Source organism: Oncorhynchus mykiss, chromosome 6 (assembly GCF_013265735.2).
Source record: "Oncorhynchus mykiss isolate Arlee chromosome 6, USDA_OmykA_1.1, whole genome shotgun sequence".
Taxonomy (NCBI): Eukaryota; Metazoa; Chordata; class Actinopteri; order Salmoniformes; family Salmonidae; genus Oncorhynchus; species Oncorhynchus mykiss.
The window spans coordinates 78,497,021-78,514,969 of NC_048570.1; the positions used below are offsets into that span (position 1 = coordinate 78,497,021).

The 17,949-nt window shown below is 39.3% G+C and overlaps 1 protein-coding gene and 1 pseudogene across 5 annotated transcripts; one reads left to right on the forward strand and one right to left on the reverse strand.

The window, feature by feature from the left end:
- The window catches only part of LOC110526971, a 19,118-nt pseudogene extending 13,079 nt beyond the window's left edge, over nt 1-6,039 (reverse strand).
- Nucleotides 5,930-14,964, forward strand: LOC110526639 (insulin gene enhancer protein ISL-3). 5 transcript variants are annotated; one of them, XM_021607782.2, is made up of 6 exons: nt 5,930-6,125; nt 6,560-6,749; nt 7,199-7,461; nt 8,737-9,017; nt 9,682-9,849; nt 10,179-14,964. In XM_021607782.2, the coding sequence occupies exons 1-6, from the start codon at nt 6,068-6,070 to the stop codon at nt 10,293-10,295; spliced, it is 1,077 nt and encodes a 358-aa protein (XP_021463457.1). In that variant the 5' UTR covers nt 5,930-6,067; the 3' UTR covers nt 10,296-14,964. The 5 variants fall into 5 exon arrangements, with proteins under 5 accessions (XP_021463457.1, XP_021463454.1, XP_021463456.1 ...); XM_021607779.2 differs by having other exon boundaries at nt 5,931-6,125; nt 8,734-9,029; XM_021607781.2 differs by having other exon boundaries at nt 5,931-6,125; nt 8,734-9,017.
- Nucleotides 14,965-17,949: the final 2,985 nt, after the last annotated feature.

The window sequence follows — 17,949 nt, forward strand, 5'->3', positions numbered from 1 at the left end:
ACCTATGTAGATATTCTATTAAAAAATCTGCTGTTTCCAGCTACAGTAGTCATTTACAACATTAACAATGTCTACAGTGTATTTCTGATCAATTTGATGTTATTTTAATGGACAAAAACAAGTGCTTTTCTTTCTAAAACAAGGACATTTCTAAGTGACCCCAAACTTTTGAACGGTAGTGTATATACAGTTGCAAAAATGTCTAAACACCTGTTTTGATTTGTCATTTTGGGGTATTGTGTATAGATTGATGAGGGGGGAAAAAACGATTTAATCCATTTTAGAATAAAGCTGTAACGTAACAAAATGTGGAAAACGTTAAGGGATCTGAATACTTTCCGAATGCACTGGAGACTAATGAAGGTCAGCAAAAGTCATTCAACAAGACCAAACATAATTACATTTGTAATCCAAAATACCTCAATTAAAATATAATTTTACAGAACATTTAATATGATAGTGTGATGCTGAAAAACTGAAACAATCATATACAATTTATTAAAGTTATGTTATTATTTTCTTGTCAGGTTGCTCACTAAGAAATATTGTACGTTGGTTTCTGCTGTGACACAGTGAAATAACAGAGACAATAAAAGGGTGTGTGTTGTATCACTTACAGGTGCTACAATCTTGCCAGTCTGGCCAACCTGCATGTCATTGGGGACGTAGCCAGCATCCACAGCAGCTCTGGAAGCCCCCACTGCATTCACAACATACAGCAGGTTATTAATACACATGATCATACCACGCAGTTACACACAGACAACTGACCACATGAAGACCACACTCACACACTTTCCACTGACCCTCACACATGCACCCACTCACTCTCAAAGATTATCTCTCTCCTTCTCTCTGATGTACACACACATGGTTATTTATACCTGCAGCACCCATTTTGTCAGCGAGGTCGTACAGCAGTTTGAGGTTCACACCGCTCTTCAGCCCTCGTCCTAATGGGACAAAGAAATCAAGTGCTTGGTCACAATGACCTAACAGAATGAGAGGCCAGGGAATGTGAATGACACATTGGCTGAAGCAGTCAGACAGTGTAAAGCTAAGCCCTTACCTCCGGACACTACCACTACCACGCTCTTGGTCAGGCTCTGCTTAAGTCATTCTGACATCCCCGCAGGAGAGGGCGAGGCAACTGCAACAGAACGGACAGACATAACAAAAAATCTATCTCAAAACGCAGCCAATTTAAATGTGCAATATATTCTTTACACTTGCATCTGAATATGCAGCTCGGGAGCCATAATCAGGTATTGAAAACATCACTGTTATGATGAGAGACAGAGAAAGGTTACTGAGTGGCGCTGCTGTCAACAGTGTAATGGAGGAGTACTGTACCCTGTTCAGTAGCAGCACTGCCTCCCTCCACAGCAGCAGGTTCAAAGGAAGTTCCCCTCACTGTGAACACCTTGACTTTCTCATTGCACTTCACTGTGGCCAGGGCATTACCTGTAGTACAGATACCACGTAAAGTAACACCACATACAATGTGTTTGCTTTGTTAAATTAAGATATATTCTCAGAGCAAAAACCCTCAATATAAGAAAAAGCTTTTAAAAAATGTGGGGATCTAATAAAGCTTTTGGGTTTTACATGCAATGAAATTCAGGCAATTCTATAAAATACAATGACAAATGTTCACAGTAATAATTAAAAACATGAAAGAACAGACTTGCATTGTAATTATTTGCATTGTAAGAATTTGCATTGTATGAAGCTAGGGCGGTTCCTGGTATATGCATTGTGTATTACTAATTGGACTGTCTGACAACACCAAAACATCCACGTGTAAGACCTTGGTCTGGCAAAAATGCAGCAGCAAAATGGTTAAAAACCCCCACTGAATTTCCAACCAGGAAGAGTCAGGCTCTTGCCAAAGTTTAAGTGGATAATTTTAAATCAGACCCATCTATATTTTATGATTATAATGTGCCCAATCAAAATATGATCTGAGCTTATTCTTCTTCAGGGAGGCTTTTAGGCTTTCAGACTGACAGCTGGGATGACTAGGGTGGATCTCTGTAGTCATTAAGAGGTCAGAAACAACAACAACATGAACTATTATAGCCTCATCACTTTACTAATGAATATAGAACAATCATCTCCATTTAACCCTTGACCCCAGCCCATTAGCAGAGCACTACACCAATACTGAAATCTATCCAATCATTTATTCTGCTGTTTACGTATGCATTATAGGTAGTGCTAAGAACAGGCCTGCAGCGATAAGAAACTATGTTGTAATGCATAATAATTAGTGTGCTTACAAAATATTTGGGGTCATTTTATACCTCAATGGAATAGTTGTTAATTATAAAATATATTACAACAGGAATCTCACCAGCGTAAATGGTTCTAACGACGGTGTCTTGAGATTTGACCTCTGTGATGTCAGAGAGAGTTACAACATCCAGCTTGGCTGACACTCTGGGAAGGAGATTCTGTTGAGCATAATACAGTATTGAGATTATATTCTTTAATTCAACAATATCACCCTGTGGATCTCTCAGGACACAGAGAGGTGATGGGGAGGTTGATTGTTTTAAAATTGGAATGTTTCTCAACATTTTAAGGACTTGGCAAAGTTTGGTACAATAGTACAATAAAGACCAAATTGAAACTATTACAAATAATGTGTCCCTACAGAAACAGTTTATAGTAGATGATGTCAATAATGCTATAGTACCATGACGGATACAAACTGCCCTCTGTGAGTTGGATAAAACTAGCTTGGGCTACGGAGACTCAGATACAAAACTGTGTGAAGTTTAGCCCAATGATGGACAATGGAATTCAAAGTCATATTTGACAAATGATCGCTGATGATGTTTTTAGTAAAAGAAATTCAATCAAATACCAGACAGTATTAGGATGCATCATCTAAAACACATTCATCTACTCAGGGAAACCGAGACCAGACAGTATTAGGATGCATCATCTAAAACACATTCATCTACTCAGGGAAACCGAGACCAGACAACCCAGCCTCAGTCAATATGAGTTGGATTACAATACATAAGATATTGTTTAATGCATCCTAATTCAACAGAAATACCATTAGATCAGCAAGTTGACAGTTCTATTGCAGAATGACAGATTACTGGGGTAGTAATTGAGGGGTAGTACTACACTTACTGGGTAAAATTGGAAGGAAAAAAACAACTTTCAGAAGCATTAAAGCATAATGTTTAAAAATGATGATAAATGTGATAAAAGATGATAGATTTCATGCATGTCTGGATACATTACATAATAAAATAAACTTCCCATGATAAGGAAGGATTTGATCATTATATAGCTATTAATAAAATGGGGGAAATGCAGACATGTGAACACTGTTGTGTTACAGTCAGTAACTCACCTTCCCAAAAGCAGAAGCTCCTGCACAGATGAACTGCTTCTGGGAAGCAAGAATCAAAGGAGTCAATTCTTCTGTATGGAGAAAAGAGGACCAGGGTTAAAGTACATATTTAGACCAAAAGGAAGTATCATGTCATTCCATCATTCCAACAGTAAGGGCGCTGTACTGCTGCGCCAGCTGTGCCATCAGAGACTCTGGGTTCGCGCCCAGACTCTGTCGTAACTGGCCGCAACCGGGAGGTCTGTGGGGCGCACCAGCAACTCCTGTGGCGGGCCGGGCGCAGTGCGCGCTAACCAAGGTTGCCAGGTGTACGGTGTTTCCTCCAACACATTGGTGCGGCTGGCTTCCGGGTTGGATGCGCGCTGTGTTTTAAGAAGCAGTGCGGCTTGTTTAGGTTGTGTATCGGAGGACGCATGAAATAGGAGGACGCATGAAATAAAGAGATAACCATACCAGCCAGCTGTATATCATGAAAGAGCTACATTGTACTGCACAAGGGTGACATATGTACAAAATATCACATTAAAACATAACTTCCATTGATGTGTGACTAAACAGCTGTTAGGGCAGGAGCAGCCAACCATCCTCCAGCAGAGCTGGGTGTATGCAGGTTTTTGCTCCAGCCTTCCTGAAACACACCTGATTCTACTCACCAGAATCATGATTAGCTGAAATTAGGTGCATTAGTGTAGGGTTGGAGCAAAATTTGGCCTGGTCTCTCTTGCAAAAGAAATAATCTCAATGAGACCAACCTGGTAAAATAAAGATTCAATTAAAAAAGTTGCATGCACACCGGTAGCTCTCCAGATAAGAGGGGTTGCCACCTCTGTGGGGCATTGCAGTGACAGTCCTACCTTGGCACTTGGTTCCAGCCACCAGGCAGGTGACCTCTCCTCCCGCCTTGCTGGCAGCAGTAATGAACACAGTGTGATGGCTTTGTTGTTGTGCTCTGCTATTACCAGAGTAAATCTGAAACCTTTGGACCAGACAGGGCTGCAGGAGAGAACACTACCAATCTCCATTATGAAACTGCTTTATAAAGAAGATGATTGTCAATAATTACTATTTTGATCTTGAATGATAAACTAGACAGCGGGCTTAGGGCACATTATCAGACTGGCTCTAGCAAGTTAAGTGTAAACAGTAGTGTGTACAATGGTCAATATAAAACACACTGTGCACGACAGGGAATAAAGGCAATATGAAATACGTTTGTCGAACAACAAAAGGAAGGCTATAGCCATGTCAGGTCAACTGTGTGTTTTGTCCTCCAAGATAACAAAATCACTTGCTAGTTTAGTTTAACCCGAGTCAGGTGACACACTGTACTGTAGTTAGTTATGTTGCCAAAATGTGGATCAGTTTCATGCTCCATCTACTCAGACACGATAACCGTTAATAGCTACAATGTATGTAGCTAACAGTGCGTTGCAAATTAGAGTGAAAGTACGTTGTCGACATATAAAAGTTTATGTCTATGGATGGAATGGAATGCTTACATCATGTATTTTATAACCTACAGTAATCAGCTAAAATCTTGCTAGCTATTTGTCTTGATCTAAACAAAGTGACAGTTGAGAGGCATCAGTTAATTCTCCACTCTTGTATCTCGCAAGAACAATGTAGTCTGATCTCTCCACGTCTCTTTCACTTTAAACAGTGAACTCAGAGAATAGCCCTACCTAATCATTTCATTATGAATTCAAAGGCCCTTTTAAAGTGCAAAAGACCAGGGATTTGAGAATGCATGTAATGTAGGCTATAAAATACATGATGTAAGCATTCCATTCCATCCATAGACATAAACTTTTATATTTAATTGGAAAAATACAGGCTGATGTAAAATATGGCAATCAAAACGTCATAAATAAACCTGTGAATTATCTGGAATTATATAATGAGAGCCCAATACTCCAAAATTCCGAGACAATGAAAGGAACCTACCTACATTGTATTAATTTGATTTATGAAATAGAACAAATTCAATACAGAAACTTTGTGGATACATTTTACTAAACCTAAAAATCAGGTACCAGTCTAGAGTGGCTCACTGCGCTGCTCTCCTGTCCTGTCATGAGGCAGTCAAATTGTACTTCTAATGTTCCTCCAGTAGGTGTCCTTGTTGTTCTCGAGTAGATGGGTGAACTGATTCACATGGTGTCAGGTGTCATGACGGGTTGTCTCTGTGCATTCTCCTCTGTCCCAGGAAAAACATGCAATTTACTGCTTACTCCTGCTAATTCCAATTCCAATGTAGGCCTAATAAAAGTGTACAGATTTAAAATAATTAACAGTAATTGTCAGGAAATAATGCATCAACCAAAAAAGCTCACCATAAACGTGGGCAAATATCCAAGCCCCAAAATACCTTAGAATTACCTATTGCATTCCAACAAAAAACCAACTGTTTCAAAATAAATAAACATTTTGAACTATCTAATTCTTTAAAATCTCTAGTGAGACTTGATATGACAGTGGGAATATGTTATGTGGGACGAATGGCTGTCCAGTTTTGCGCGTGACGTCAGAGAGCGTGTGGGACACTGCAGCGCCTCTTCCCGGGGCCGTCCCACAGTCCGAACTGAAGTTATCAGACAGCCAGGCACAGGCTACTCACCTCCCTCCTTTCTCCTCTTCTTCTCCTTCTTACTTCTTTTCTGCATCTTATCGCAATCCCGTCATCATTCCTGTATGGTGGATATTATTTTCAACTCTTCTTTCTTGGGTGATATGGGGGATCATTCCAAAAGTAAGTGCCATTTTTTTGCATGTATTTTTATCCGCTTTTCCCAGTGTTGTAGATTACCCTACAAATCGTAGCCTCTGAAATTAAAACATATTCTATTATCGCATTCAAATGCCATCGTATTTCATATATTTATTTGCATAAAGCAAATATAATATATTCGTATTGGTATTGTTTGTTATCCATAATGCGTACTTTTTCTTGTTTATAGTTAATTTTATTTTACATTTATTTTAAAACGATTGTGCGTAATTTCAGAACAGGTTTTAGTCATTGGAATGTAATACAGTGAGAAACTGGGAGTATTTCGCTCTGTATAAGACCATTTAAGACGAAGAAGTGACATGTAGGCCAGTGGCTCTCAAAAAAGTGTGATTTAAGGTGTCATTAACTGTGTACATGGGAAAGAATGGTTACAATGTCTGTGCTCTCTGCAGAGAAGTCCGGATTCGCGATGTGTGTAGGCTGTGGAAGTCAGATACATGACCAGTACATTCTGAGAGTTTCCCCGGACCTGGAGTGGCATGCAGCCTGCCTGAAGTGTGCAGAGTGCAACCAGTACCTGGATGAGACATGCACTTGCTTCGTACGGGACGGAAAAACCTATTGCAAAAGAGATTATGTAAGGTAGGGATTGAAATTCTTTGGAAATAATCTGTTAGTGATTGAATGTATTTTAACGTTGGTGTGAATGAGGAGGTAGCCTACAAATGTATATATTGTATATCCATATACATGCAAGACTTGTACCTAAATCACAGAGGCTTTTTAGGCCTAAAAATACAAATATCCTTGTTTTGGAAGGTTTATAAAAAAAAGTGTGCTCAGTCAGTGTAATTCAATGCTAAATGTATCTGTAGTTCATCGCTTTTCTACAATTAAAATAGTTCGTATAAGTTAGCTTTTATACTTGGATCCTGGCTAAACAATGCACAGTAATATCTATCTTAGCCTTGTTTCTGACGTTCGAAGTAGACCTAGTAATGTCAAACTTGGAATAAAAACTGTAGTAACAACAAATCAAAATGCTGTTAGAAGTTGTTGTTTAATTCAATACATTTTTTTGTTTTTTGCAGGTTATTTGGAATAAAATGTGCAAAATGTAACCTGGGATTCAGCAGCAGTGATTTGGTGATGCGAGCCCGGGACAACGTGTACCACATCGAGTGTTTCAGATGTTCCGTGTGCAGCAGGCAGCTCTTGCCGGGGGATGAGTTCTCTCTCCGGGACGAGGAGCTGCTGTGTCGGGCGGACCACAGTTTACTAATGGAGCGGAGCTCTGCCGGAAGCCCAATCAGCCCCGGACATATCCACTCCAACAGATCACTACACTTAGCAGGTCAGTTGCACATCCAAAACAACACCACCACTGACTTCTGTAATAATAATAAGAAGAACAACAACAACAATAATAATAATAATAATAATAATAATAATAATAATGATAATAATATGGAGGCAATCATCTTAATCAGAATTATGATATTCATTGTTAGATTAATGATCATAATAATAGCCTGATAATAATAGTTCTCAATATATTTCCTAGAATTATCGATAGGCCTAATTTTATGATCATACCGATCGGTAGACTCCAGAAAAAAAATCAGATGCAAGCTTTGAGTCATTAAAATGTCAATAACTAGGCTATATTAGGCAATGGGCGACCAATATCAGACTGACCTTTAAACTTTTCCATGGAAAATCACTGAGATATGATTTCATTTTCATACCAAGCTTTTAAAATGGATAGATTTTGAACATAAGTGGCGTTGGATTTTTTTAAGGATTTTGATATTTGATATTTGATATTTACATTACTATTTAATAGTGTTGACCCACAATACAAATACAGTAGGCTATAATAACTTCAAAGATTAGGCTAATCCCTACTCCTTGACGTTAGGCCTATCAGGACTTGCCTAGATAAATAAAGGTAAAATAAATAAAATAAAAGGCCTATCAGGATCATCTGGGTAACAATAAATACGATTTTACAGATAATCTCTTAATGTGAAAATTAAATAATTGTAGTAGATAGAAATGAACGAGTAGGCCTACACACAGTTGCTGTTGTAATAGTTAATTGGCTATTCCTTTTAAATTTAACAAAAACGTAATGCATGACATAAACAAGGAGTGTGTCATAGTGCGCGGATGGGAATCTGTAGCCTATTGAACTATAATGCAATAAAGCTTACATGCTTTTAGAATTACATTGTCATTGGGGCCTAGACATAATTGTTGCTCAATATGGGCGATGTATTTTTAGGGGGGAATACCAAGATCAAATGGAGTACGTGTGAATGGAGAGACTGTTATCGTTATATATATATATATATATATATTTACGATAACAGTCTCTCCATCCACACGTACTCTCTCTATATATATATATTATAACGCATGGCAAGAGTTGAATAAGTTACATTTTAGATTAATAAGATAAATTAACGGTCTATATAACATGTAGCAAGAAACATACTCCAGGAAAAAAACGCATTTGCATAGACTATAATAATAATTAATAATAACAATAACAATAATAACAATATAATTCAAACTTTAGTTAATTTCCTTTTTTATTAAATATAATTCCGCCTCTCTTCAGCAGAGCCGGTGACAGTACGGGCACCACACCGAAACCACGTCCACAAGCAGTCAGAGAAGACAACACGAGTGCGAACCGTTTTGAACGAGAAGCAGCTCCACACGTTACGGACCTGCTACAACGCCAATCCGCGGCCAGATGCGCTAATGAAGGAACAACTGGTGGAAATGACCGGCCTCAGCCCAAGGGTTATTCGAGTTTGGTTCCAGAATAAAAGATGCAAAGACAAAAAGAGATCTATTCTCATGAAGCAACTTCAGCAGCAGCAACACAGTGATAAGACTGTAAGCATCTTCGTAAGTTAACCTCGGAAACATTTTGTATACTTCTATTAGCCTATTACTTTTTCTTTATGTTTGGTTCATCGTTGAATCCTTACATTTTTGCGATAGTTGAGGTATGTCAGCACAGGCTGGTCTCATAGACTAAACATACCATAGTAAACGAAAATCCGGGATATAAGAATTGCAATTGTAACATATCATACGAATTGTAATTCGTAACATTTTATACGAAATGGATGATAGACATCCACAAATTAATACCATACCAAACGTGCATATCATACTAATATAAGTCTCCAAGATTTTCGTTTACTATGTTACGTCTACCCTTGAGTCCAGGTTGGTCCGCAAAGAAGTACTTGTGGCCAAATGGTTACCTCTTAAATGCAAATAATTCGTTTCTCTGGAATGATTTGACCAGTGCCACACTTGAATAACCCTTGGTCCGAGGCCGGTCATTTCCACTAGCTGTTCTTTCATTATTGTTTTTCTGTATTCAACCTGCCAATAAATAATTAATCAAGAATTCAATTGTGCATGACCTGTATTGGAAAGCAAAGACTACAGAAGAAAATCCTGACATTCTGATCTGGGAATTTGATGGTTTTCTTCCTCTACCAAAGTGTAGATTTAATTTGGATTTCCTATTCTAATCTCGTATCAGAGTCTACAGGGGCTCACAGGTACGCCTCTGGTTGCCAGAAGCCCTATCAGACACGACAACACGGTGCAGGGTAACTCGGTGGAGGTGCAGACCTACCAGCCTCCCTGGAAGGCCCTCAGCGAGTTCGCCCTGCAGAGTGATCTGGACCAGCCGGCCTTTCAACAACTGGTAAGAGAGAGGAGACACACTGGGGTATTCTATACTTACATGCTAATGTAGGTGCACATGTGGGTACGCGTAATTACGCACGAACACACATTCAAACTCTCTCACATACACACGAACGCACGCGCGCAAACACACACACACACACACATACACACATTAATTTAGATGACGACGTTTTCTTAGTTTTTTCTTAACTTTAATGTCATCAACTTAAAATGTATAATTAATAACGTTAAATGGCACATTTCAACGTCAGAAGTGGCAAAATGTGTAGCCTAAACAGAGCCAGGACAGATTTATTTTGACATCACTGTCTTTGCACATTACAGGTGTCTTTCTCGGAATCGGGTTCATTGGGAAACTCCTCCGGCAGCGACGTGACTTCTCTGTCATCGCACTTACCCGACACCCCGAACAGCATGGTACCCAGTCCCGTGGAGACGTGAGACCGGGCCACCAGCCTCGGTTCCAGGCCTAGCATGTTCCCGCCCCTGTCCCCGGTCCCCTGCATGTGACCAGCTCATCACAGCGTCCTAAAGACAGAGGAGTCGTTTCGGACATGGAGAGGAAAATGACATATTCTCAATTTTGAACAATTACCTAACGGCACTATAAAGCAACGCGTACGAAAGCCCTTCTTCTTAAGACAGTTCAGCATTTTTGAGGATATCAGTGACAAAACAAAAACGAACTTCGTTGCATGAACCGAAAGAAGATAGAAGATTCTCGTGATGGATTTACAAAACAGCCCCCCTCCATATTACATTGGAGCCATTTGATGTCGAACCAGATGGACATTCTTCAATTCATTGTGAACATGTCGTGTCTTGGTTTCTTTATGTGATTTTTGATACATTTATTTCGTTATCAAGCCCATAGACTCGTGTGTTTGTCTTAAAAAGGAGCATGATTTCCGAAGATTATATAAAACAGATTCTTGTTGTTAAATATTTTATCTTAATAGGAAGAGGGCAGGTTGTTTGAGCCTCTCTAACAAAAGTAAGTTATTGTTATTTATTGTCAGGACAACGATTCATAAAGGAATTAATAACTGATCAAAAATAAAACTGTTAAAATCTTTATAATGTCTAAGGTACACAGTCTTTGCATAAACTCTTGTAGAATTTCCCAAGATAGGCTTACACCCCCGTTCCCCCACTCAGCCTGTGGCATGCAGTTCATCAAGTTGACCAGTGGTTATTTAAGCGAGAAACATCAAAACCTTCAACCAAAGGTATTCCCAAAACGAGTATGCTTCACGCAAACCTTATAGGCCCCCAGTTCCCCGAGCTTCTAAACCACATAGGTGTAGGCCTATATGCAACAAATAAAACACCAATATATTTCTGAATTTATCAAAAATAATAATTGTGCTAACAAGGTGAATAAGTTAGGCTTTAAACCACTGCAAAAAGAGGCCTGTTAAAATTGCGATATAAAATGATGGATGAAAACGTCAACGATCGAATACTGAGGGTCCATTAATGAAAGCATTTGCATATAAATGTTGAATGTTATGACTATTATCAGGCTAATCTGATAGGCCTATTGATTTGGGGGAAATATTTATAATCATGTTAATATGTTATTTTTTACGCAGGCTATTTCATCATTTTAACTTTAAAAAACATTGGAGCTTAAAATTTGTATGTGGAATGAACAATAATATGATTATATATTTTGAAAGTAAATAAGACACCCTCAATTTGAGGGTTTGCGCAGCCTACCTAATGCTTAACATAACCGTTTTTCTGAGGCTGGGAGATTGGAATTAAGGTGGATTGGCTTCTGGTCATTTACTTTCTAGTGGCGAATTCTTGTTGTGATCAATCCAGTTTCACTGGTTAAATCACAAGTCTAGACAGCCAACAAGGATCGGCGGCTTCTTATCTGCGCCTGGCATCACCTGCAAACGATACATTGAATGAAGCCACAACAAACCCACTGCTCTCTTTGGAAAGAGCTAGTTTAGGGGAGAGACCAGCTCGTAAACCCACCCTAATCTGGCCACAGTTTATTTTCATTCCACTCAGTCAATTGCGTTATTACGCACGGGTCAGACGTCTCAGTAATGACATCTCAGACCAAGTACCTTTGTGTGTTTTTAACCGGGCTACGTAAAGACTAGGCTACCTGGACACAATTAGTTAACACTCATCAAATAATTTGAGATAATAAGAACAATTAACAAAACAAATACAGTAGACTAAGACGAAATGTATAGACTATTATTAATTATCCCATTTGTAGTTGGCTATAAATTCCGTTTAAAAGTGGGTCTAACTTATTCTTTTAATGTCTGACCATACTTTCACAGGATCAAAATAGACTCATGAATGGAACTATATCTTGTAGATTTAATTTAATATGTATTAAACATCACTATCCTAATTCAACTCAACTATTGGCTAGGCCTACGATTTATTGATTGATTGATTTCATTATAGTGTCATGCATCTTCATGATTCCCAGCACACATGGGCGTATACACTGTAATAATATTATCATACTTATATATGGACACACTTACCTACCTACCTACCTACCTACCTACCTACCTACCTACATACATACATACATACATACATACATACATAAACATTTGCATTCCTAATGAAATTAAAACAACTGAAAACCCAAAAACAAAAACCTGTATCTAAATCGGAAGTTTGAATGACAATGGGTAGATAATAGATGTGTAATTGAGCTGTTTTAGAGACTTTGCAGGAAACAATGCTGCCTGTTAGAGATAACCGGAGATAACCAGAAGTTACTGACAGAGGAATAACAATATTGGTGCATCTAGCCTGGAGAGGAAAGTTTCAAGAGACAAATGTCCTAGATACACATTTATTATACTGTAGATTCATAACATTTACAAAGTTGTATTCTTCACTTTAAGGTAAAACACATTTCAACCCTATACACTCAAAATGCCTGGAATGTTTGATTTGGATTGTGAATTAAGAGTGGGCAAAATAGTGTGGGAAAAGGATAGGCCTATGGTCATTTTGTTGGAATTGGTAGGCTATTTCAAACACAATCGAAAAATCGAAGCGAGATCATAGGTCAAATAAACATGTCAACTTTATCAAACCTTAGTCAATCTGACCTATTTCTTTGCAGGAATTTCAGAGTAGGCCGTAGCAAAAATACTGCATGATATCCTGTCGAATTGGTTGAATTTCAGATGGATTTTAACCTATACTTCTCATATCTATTGATATCTTACCACATTAAAAACAACTTAATCATATGAAATCATGTTTTATTAGACTTTTAAAAAATACCACACGACAGCCATCACATAATCCTATAACATCAACCTGAATTCGCTTTAATTTTTGCTTTGCACAGGGCAGCCTGGAGAAGACCATTGCATATTTACATTTATTTTATTACGTTTCCATTTGAGCTTGCTGATAACCGCGCCAGTAAAGGCCTGTATGATTTAATCACTAATTGCAAAAGAAAATATAAAATCATGATTTACAAAATTCCATGAAAACGATTGGCCAGTGTAAACAGAACATTCAAGAAAAGTCATGCACGCAAAGTTTGGAACGTTCGAAAAACTTAAGATGGTGCAACATTTATGTAGTATCTGTTGTTGATCTTTTGTCAGCTTTTCAATGGGCGTGTCTATCCATTGCGTTAAACCAGAACCACAACAAACACTATTAACACCCGCTCCCGGGAGCGTTCTGAGCAGGCGCGCGCGCGCACACACACACACACACACACACACACACACACACACACACACTGAGAAAGGGAATAAATTACATGTATTAATTGCGAACTAGAGAGACACTCCAGAATTTCAACATTACAACAATATATGGTCTAACCGAATGACAACCCGTTTTCTGAGCTAGTCCTGTCAACCAATAAATTGATCCCATTCAAAAAAATGAATAGTTATGTTTTAGAGGAGTAAAGAATTACTCGAATGATTTCAATCCATTTATTCAGTCATATAGCCTATCTTTGCATTTGCATCTGTGTTTGCGTCTTTAGTTCAGCGGACACTTGCATAATATATATAATTCACGTTTTATTGACTCCTCTCATTAATGTGTTTGATAAAATAAGGACTGCTGCCAACTGTCTCGGTCTAAAAATAACAGAGGGCATTTAGTTGCTACCTGGTCACTCAGTGCAACTGGACTCTTCTGAAGGGCATTGTACCACATCATGAATGATTGAATACACCAAACAATTTACATAAGTCAAGGTGTGATGCAACACTCTAATTGGTTGGACTTGTGAAATCGAATTGCAGGTCCTGTTTGGATAGATTCCAGCGTGTTGTCCCAGTCCCATCAGCGGCCGTGCGAAGTGAATGGAGCAGTACTGTATAGCGCGCCGGTTACAGTGGCCCAGACTTGACTTACCAATGTTCCACACCGAGAAGGGGTGTGTGTGGCTGGCATCATTCTTCCGCTAATTAGTGTAATACCAAAAGAGCCAAATACAAACTAATAATGCATATTTTGGGCTGTAATAAAACCATAATAACTTTTGTATAAAAAATAATGACAGATACATTTAACGTTTAAGGTTTAATTGAATAGTAGCCTATACACATTTGCAGTTAAAAGATGAATGCCAAGGCATGATCGTGGAAGAGAGGCCGCCATACTGACCTGGAAGGAAAAGCTGCAAGTCCAACATCTCAAGGGAATCACTCTGACAGCTTGATTTAATATAGAGACTATGGGGCGTTTTAAAAGAGACAAATAAGAGGGCTGGGAGGAGAGAGTAGCATGCAACATTGTATACTGAGGAATAACAATGAAAACTAAGGGTTAAAGTCAAGTTAAATGATGAGCAATGGCAGTTACCACTGATGTGATCCATGCAGGGAATGAGAACGGCTTATTGACCCTTACTCGACTACGAAAAGGCTGGGAGGAGTTTACGCAAGTAATGTGTCCCCTTTACCGAGGAATTTTCACTATCACTAGCTACATCACATACATTAGATAATATTATTGTTCCTGCTTACAATGGGTTTGTCAAAATACTGTACATATTTTTTGAAGGATCCTCCTTTTTGTCCACAGCTAAATGTTATTTTGACTCCATCTGTCAACAAATAAATTATCAACACCACTGAGTATTTGCACTTTTTCCTCCCCCCATGCACTTCCTGTCAGGTCTCTTAAATAGGACATTTAAGGACCAATTCATCTTAGATGGGTAATGGCCAATTTAACTTCTAGTGACAAGAATTTAATCATCTTAGGTTACACAGATAATGAAAGAGCACTGTGTGTGTGGGTGTCAACATCCCAATGTAATACTGGGTACTTGTGTTCTATCGATCTGGAGGAATGGATGCTGCTTTTATGGGAAAGTGACACCATGAAGTAATTATTCAGATATTGTCAACCTTAAAAGCATGGAGTAGAAGGAGAAGGAGGAGAAGAAGGAGGAGGAGGAGGAGAAGAAGGAGGAGAAGGCCTGGGCCATACAGGGATAATTGTCAATGGCATAATAACACAGTAATTATTCCTTAGCTCTTGTTTTAATATTTAGTTGGTGTGGTATGAGAAAAACATAAAACGCACTAGCCAACACATTCTCTTCTCACCCAGCAGTTATATAGGCTATATCATTAGACATATTTATATATTCTGAACTCTATATTCAATTGACAGTATGTATTGCTCCAGGAATGGTCAGATATCCTACTGTAGATGACCTCGTGTGTGTGTGTTATATCCTACTGTAGATGACCTCGTGTGTGTGTGTGTGTGTGTGTTATATCCTACTATAGATGTCCTGGTTTGTGTGGGGGGCTGTTACAGAAAGCACAGATAAGAGAACTGAACAGGGTTGAACTCCTATATCAGCCAAGAATCAGGTCACCAGAGCACAGGGGAGGCAACAGAGATATTGTGTCTGTCTGTCTGTCTGTCTGTCTGTCTGTCTGTCTGTCTGTCTGTCTGTCTGTCTGTCTGTCTGTCTGTCTGTATGCGTGTATGCGTGTATGCGTGTATGCGTGTATGCGTGTATGCGTGTATGCGTGTATGCGTGTATTCATTTATATGTGTGTGTGTGTGTGTTTATGTGCATGTATGTGCATCCGTGCATATGTGTGTACAGCTCCCCGGGCTGGTGGCCAGACTGTATGGGATCACCTGGAACACACACAGAGTACAGTCAGTCACTCTGGTCCCACTGCCGACAGTGTCAGAGTGTCGTAAATCACCCAGCCCCACCCACCATAAATCTAGCGCAAAAACAAAACACACAAACGCCCATTAAGAGGAGAAATAAAGGTCAAAGCCACCCACTCAACAATTATTCCCTATAAAACACAGTGAAGGGTTAGCTATACTACATCCCTTTCCACTGAACCAAACTGTTATTAGGCAGTTAGTTGTGAAATACATGATATATTTATTTACCTGTCATTGATGTGAGACAATGAGGCATTGAGGAAGAGTCACTTAGTGAAGGGAAAAAACAACTGCATCAAAGATAAGCATCAAAGAAAATGATCGGTTAGACGCTCTGGTACGCCTATTCATGTCAGGGTTGGGGTCAATTTCATGTCAGTTCAGGAGAGGTTTTTAAATGGTATTAAATGAATCCAACTCTGACTCATATCTCAAAACCACTGACTGAAATAGTATTGCTGAATTAATCACCTTGTATTCGTGGGATGGCCTGCCTCCATGGTTACAGTAATAGCCCAGTCCAGGACAAGACAGCTGGGCAGAGCAGAGTCTGCAGGGTCTGGCTCTACCAACCACGGTGACCCAGCTCCCACGGTGTTACCGCCACTTTAAGAAATTAAGCAATACCATTAATGGAACCAACCCTGGGTGGGGTTGAGCAGCTGACATGTTGCTCCAATCCACCAGGGCCCTGCCGACCATCCCCTCCATCAGTCCTTCACACCATTATGACTGGGCCCAGTAATATTAAAATCCAATCACTCCCCAGATTGTTTGATTAAGGAGGGAAGGAGAGGATGAGAGGAGGAGAGGAGGAGAGGAGGAGAGGAGGAGAAGAGGAGAGGAGGAAAGGATCAACACACAAGGCAGAAGAAGCCAAGGGGTCTGGTGACTCTTCTGGGTTTGCGTCCCAATGGCATCCTACACCCTATATAGTGCACTACTTCTGAATAGAGCCCCATAGACCCTGGCCAAACTTAGTGCACTAAACAGGCAATAGGGTGCAATTTGGGACGCAGTAAGTCTGCTGGTCTGAACCATTATTGTCTTTCCCTAGAGGCTGGGGCCGGGGTCAGGGCAGGCTGTGGTCAGTATGGAAGGAAGGTAGAAAGAGAAACTCTGTGGAGGTCAGATCAGTAAATTGTGTCTGGAAAAATGACACTACACTATTACCTTTTCCCAGCTACAATTTACTGACATGAGCTCCGGCATATTTCTCTAGCTTCCAAAGTGTAGTGACAGCAGCATCCTAGTCCCAGGTACAGACTAACCCAGACCCAGACAGCAAGGCCTAAATTGGAACCAGAAGGCCAGGGTGAAGGTTCTTGACCATGACGACATAAATTACAGGGATTTACAAGATTTTAAAAATACTTTTAACAATACCCCTTTTAATGTGTTCTCTGTTTAATAATGCACTTTAGGGTTTAAGAGCGTGATAAACAAACCAATAATTCACTGTTTTATCATCTGAAAGGTGAAGCCCTTCTGGACTAGGTTCTACAGCAGCGTTCAAAGGCTCCCTCCAAACAGTGCAGTATCAAATGAAGAGCTATCTTAAGATGCTTTGGAAGAGGTTTAAAACAACACCACTGATCTCTATCTCTCTCACGCAACGGTGGAATTGAGACAAATGTTGAAGGCAAAGCTAGAACAAATAGATGGGAAGTTCACGTCATGTCACTTGAAGTTGAATTTCACATCAAGTCAGAGAGCTATGAAGGTATTTGTACCACAGTTTTCACATAATGTATGTAATTTCACATGGTATGTATCTTATCCATTCATTTAGAATTTAATTATGAAATTATTTTGATTCTTATTTTAATCAAGTTATTATTTTTTCTGTCATACGAAAATTCCAAGTTCCGATAGCACTAACTAAACAGAATATAAAGATCTGCTTCTA